This window comes from Centruroides sculpturatus, unplaced genomic scaffold, assembly GCF_000671375.1.
Source record: "Centruroides sculpturatus isolate CEXI.00-Female unplaced genomic scaffold, Cexi_2.0 scaffold404, whole genome shotgun sequence".
NCBI classification, from domain to species: Eukaryota; Metazoa; Arthropoda; class Arachnida; order Scorpiones; family Buthidae; genus Centruroides; species Centruroides sculpturatus.
Genome location: NW_019384604.1, coordinates 560893 through 565402, shown reverse-complemented (window position 1 = coordinate 565402; position 4510 = coordinate 560893). Strand labels below are relative to the sequence as shown.

At 28.6% G+C, this 4510-nt stretch overlaps 1 protein-coding gene across 2 annotated transcripts in view; it reads left to right on the top strand.

Moving 5' to 3' along the window:
- LOC111625126 (serine/threonine-protein kinase tousled-like 2) overlaps positions 1–4510 on the top strand; it is a 91027-nt gene that overhangs the window by 64307 nt on the left and 22210 nt on the right. For both annotated transcript variants that reach the window (XM_023368168.1, XM_023368167.1), the window contains exon 8: positions 973–1064. In XM_023368168.1, coding sequence (XP_023223936.1) covers positions 973–1064 — 92 coding nt within the window. The remainder of the gene's footprint in view (positions 1–972; positions 1065–4510) is intronic.

Here is a 4510-nt window from a genome sequence, read left to right as displayed (position 1 = left end):
ATGTGGATACAGTTCCCGAAGACTTTCAAATGGAAGTGATTGACATGCAGAATAATACCGATTTAAAAAATGTATTTTTCTCAGTAAACATCGAAAATTTTTATAAATCTTATGTGAGCCCTGAGAAATTTCCGCTTTTGACGAAAAATGCAAAGCAAATGATGTCTCTGTTCGGAAGTACGTATGTTTGCGAACAATTATTTTCAACCATGAAATTAATCAAAAATGACCACCGATCAAGACTGAGTGATGCACGATTAGAAAGCTGCGTACGTGTAGCTACCTCATCAATTCCAGCTGATATTGATCAGCTTGTATCGAAAAAACAGTGCCAAATTTCTCATTAAAAATTTCAAGTAAATTCATTTTTCTGTTCTTTTCTTGTTTGTTTTTATTTTGCATTAAAATTTGTATATAAAATCTTTACTTTTTTTAAATTTTATATTTTTTTATTCTAATGTTTATTATAAATAAAGTTTTGTAAATTATTAATAAGTGTTTATGTGCGGCCCGCCAAAAAATTTTAAAATTTAAATTGGCCCGTTGATTAAAAAGGTTGCTCATCCCTGGTTTAAATGAAACTAGAAATAAATTTATAATCTAATTAGATTATTTAGCTTATTCTCAAATTTTTTAATGAACAAATTTTAATCACAAACATTTCATAAAATTAATCCAAATATTGACATACTACCTAATTGAAATAAAGATGGAAAATATATGCTAATGATTTTGGCTAGTTGGTTCTGTTTGGACTTTTTTTCTGGATGCTCAAAGATTGGCTAAAATGTTATGTTAGCATATCTAATCATCTGTAGTTCTATTAGTTTCATTAAGTAGTTTGTCCATATTGATATAGTTTCAAAATTACAGGTAAAATTTTAATACAAAAGGAATTTGTACTAAAATTTATCTATCTAATCATATTTTGTTTTCATTTAGTGTTAAATAATTTTCTTTGTTTATTTTTAGGCATTTGATCTTAAAGAACAACGTTATGTTGCTTGTAAAATTCATCAACTTAATAAAGATTGGAAAGATGATAAAAAAGCCAATTATATAAAGTAAGTAAAGTATTCCTGATAATTAAAGACCAAAAATTATTATTACAAAGATAAAATTTTCTTTTTAAGCAGTTTTTATCTTTGATATAATGAATTGTTTTTTGAGAAAAATAATTTATTTTAGCTGTCTTTAGAATAATATTGATTTTTAGTTTAAGATGAACATTATCACCATTATTATTTTTAGAGATTTACATTTGGAGTTTATTCTGTATTGTTTATATTTTGCATTGACATTACCGAATAATCAATTTTCTACTTTGAAATATCTTAATTTGATTTACTTTGCTTTATTATTATAAATTTTCTTTATTTTATACCATAGCTATACCATAAATTCCAGATGATTGATTTAGTTGTATTTAATAAATATATTGGACAAAATAACTAAAGAAAAACTTATCTGTTTAAGAATTTTATGATATTTGCCTTAGTGGTATAATAAATGCAATTTAGAAAACCGTTTTGTTTGTTGCAAAAACTTGTTTCTAGATAACTTGATATTATTCTGCCCTGTTTCCCCGAAAATAAGACAGTGTCTTATATTAATTTTTGCTCTCAAAGATGCGCTAGGTCTTATTTTTAGGGGATGTCTTATTTTTCCATGAAGAAGAATTCACATTTATTGTTGAACAAAAAAATTCCCAAGTCTAACTTAAACGAGAGGGACGTATATTCAGTCGTGTCGAACTGAACTTAAATAAAACCGAAGTGAACTTACGAAGTTTCCGTGCTGGAGTGGACTTTCCACTCTCGCTTCAACTTAACCTTTTCATAGTGTTGACATTATGCTCAATAACCAATTAGTGCTTACTGAACCGTAGCACTATGCAAATGTGATGTGGCATGATTCCTAGCCAACCAATTAGTGATCACCAGCCGTAACGTTATACAAATCTGTGATTCCCAAGCCATAGTCTTATGCAAATCATGCCGTGTGGCATGATTGTCTGCTGACCAATCAGTGGCTGTACTTTCAAAAAGCCAACGGCCACTTTCAACCATCTGTCGATGACCGTTACAACTAAAAGAAAACTTTGCTAGTTCTTACTTTCGGGGGGAAGTCTTATATTTTGCAATTCAGCAAAACCTCTGCTAGGTCTTATTTTCAGATGATGTCTTATTTTTGGGGAAACACGGTAGTCACTGAGTTTTTAACAACCCTATCAAATTATATTGAAGAATCAGATTATCATGTTTATATTTACATTCATTCTGATCAGAAACATACTCAAACTTTTTTTATATATGGTCTCTCTTAAATATTTTTTACTTGTATTTTCACAAGTTTTTATTACTTTTCATAGTAACATTACTCTTGTATATAATCATTTTTGTATGTGATAAATGAAATTTTGGCATCTTTTACATATCCGATTACATTTGGAATCAGTTTTTGCATAGGCTACATATATCATGTTTTTGCATGGTGCTGTCTATAAACTTTTGAGATATTTCTTTTTGGTTTTTTGCATTGATATTTTGTTTTTCAATTGACTTTTTACAAATATGGAAAATATATGAGAAATTTTATAGGTTTTTATGTTATACCATAATTGTTTCATGATTATTATACTACTATAAATGTAAATCTTTATTCTCCAAAGTCAAAGAAACTTTATAGCTCTGTATAAAATTAATTCCTTACCAGGTTACTATACGAATTTCCCGTATATATTTACTTTATATTTACTGGTTATATAATAGCATTAGTTAAAGAAAAATTATATGTAAACTATAGAGAGGTTTGGCACAAAATAGAGGTCTATTATTTTTTTTTAATGCTTTGATAAGTCCATTGATAGTCACAAAAAATTTATTGCATCTAAAATATTTAAGGAATATAATATGAGATATTAGAGAGGTTGNTTGTTTTTACATAAAATTTACTACTATTATGCAATAAGTAATTTGTTTTCTGTTAGGGGATTAAATTAATATATATAATTTGTTCTTAATGAAATGAAATATATAAACTTACAAATATTGAATGTTGATATAAATGTTTTTGAATCATCTTTACTTTTTCAAATGATTTTTTGTTCTGTTCTAATTACGGTGGAACCTCTATATTCGTAATATTCTATATTTGTCACATTTTGATGACTTCCCCCCATAACTCAAACAATATTAATGGAAACAATATGATTTGAATTTTTTTATTAAAATGTTTAGCTATAAATTTGAATTTTAAACTATGTCAGCTAGTTGTAGTTAATCAGTCTGCTTTGTGCGGCCGTGGTGTGTGTTCTTGGTTTCTCATGTTGATTATTTTCAAAAACTCGTGTTCCAATGGCTCCAACAAAGCACACTGCAGAGAAACAGCAAAAAAGGAAAGCTGTTAGAACAACAATAGAGATATAACTGAAGATGAACGCTCAATGCGTTTGAAAACGTTTTTATGTTATTAAAGAATTTTGCTGGATAGTTAAATGGTTTTTTATTTTTAAGTTGAATTCTCCAGTAAGCAAGTATACAATTATTTATCACAACAATAGAGATAAAAAAAAAATTATTTCTAAATCTGAAAATGGACAAAGTAGAGCGGTTGTGGCTGAAGTTTTCATCTCTAAAATGTGTATGTTGAGCTCCGCCATCTTGAAAGTCTAGAAGTTTGACAGTGGCGTTCGGAATGTCATTGGAATAATGTCATTCTAAAAGCCATTATCAGATTTCTAGGCTTACAAGATGGCAGCACTCAATGTTCACGTTTTAGAGATGAAAACTTTGGCTGCAATCTCTCTAGCGTTTCCAACTTAGCCAAAGAATTTAATTAACCCCTTAAGGACATTGACATTTTTTATATTAATTTAATTAAACGTAAAAACTACTTGAAAAAAACGAATGAAATGCGTTAATTTTGAAGAAAAAGCTTCAAATTTTATTTTCCTTTGTCTCGCCTTTCTGTGAAATTTGACACTGATGAGTCATTGTTTACACAGCTGGNAAAAACTACTTGAAAAAAACGAAAGAAATGCGTTAATTTTGAAGAAAAAGCTTCAAATTTTATTTTCCTTTGTCTCGCCTTTCTGTGAAATTTGACACTGATGAGTCATTGTTTACACAGCTGGATGACCTTGAGAACAGCTGGAGTCGGATTTCTCGGAACATTCTCAGAAGTCTCTGGAGGCAATGGGTTTATAGTAGGGTGAATACTAGCTGGCCGTATATTTTTAAATATTTTTAAAAAATTCAAATTTTAATTGTGATTTTCGACCCTCCCGACTTAATTAAACTTATATATAATAAAATCTATTGATTAAAATCTTAAACAAACTATTGGAGGTTGTTTTTGACATCAGAGACTAGCTTTAAATAACTTTACCGAAGTCAAATCTGTGCACTACAACTTTAGAACGATTAATTAATTTTGATAAAAAATCGCATTAAAAAACAATTAAGTGTTAATCGCGCGTCATTAAAGGTTGATTAAAATCGCGATAAAA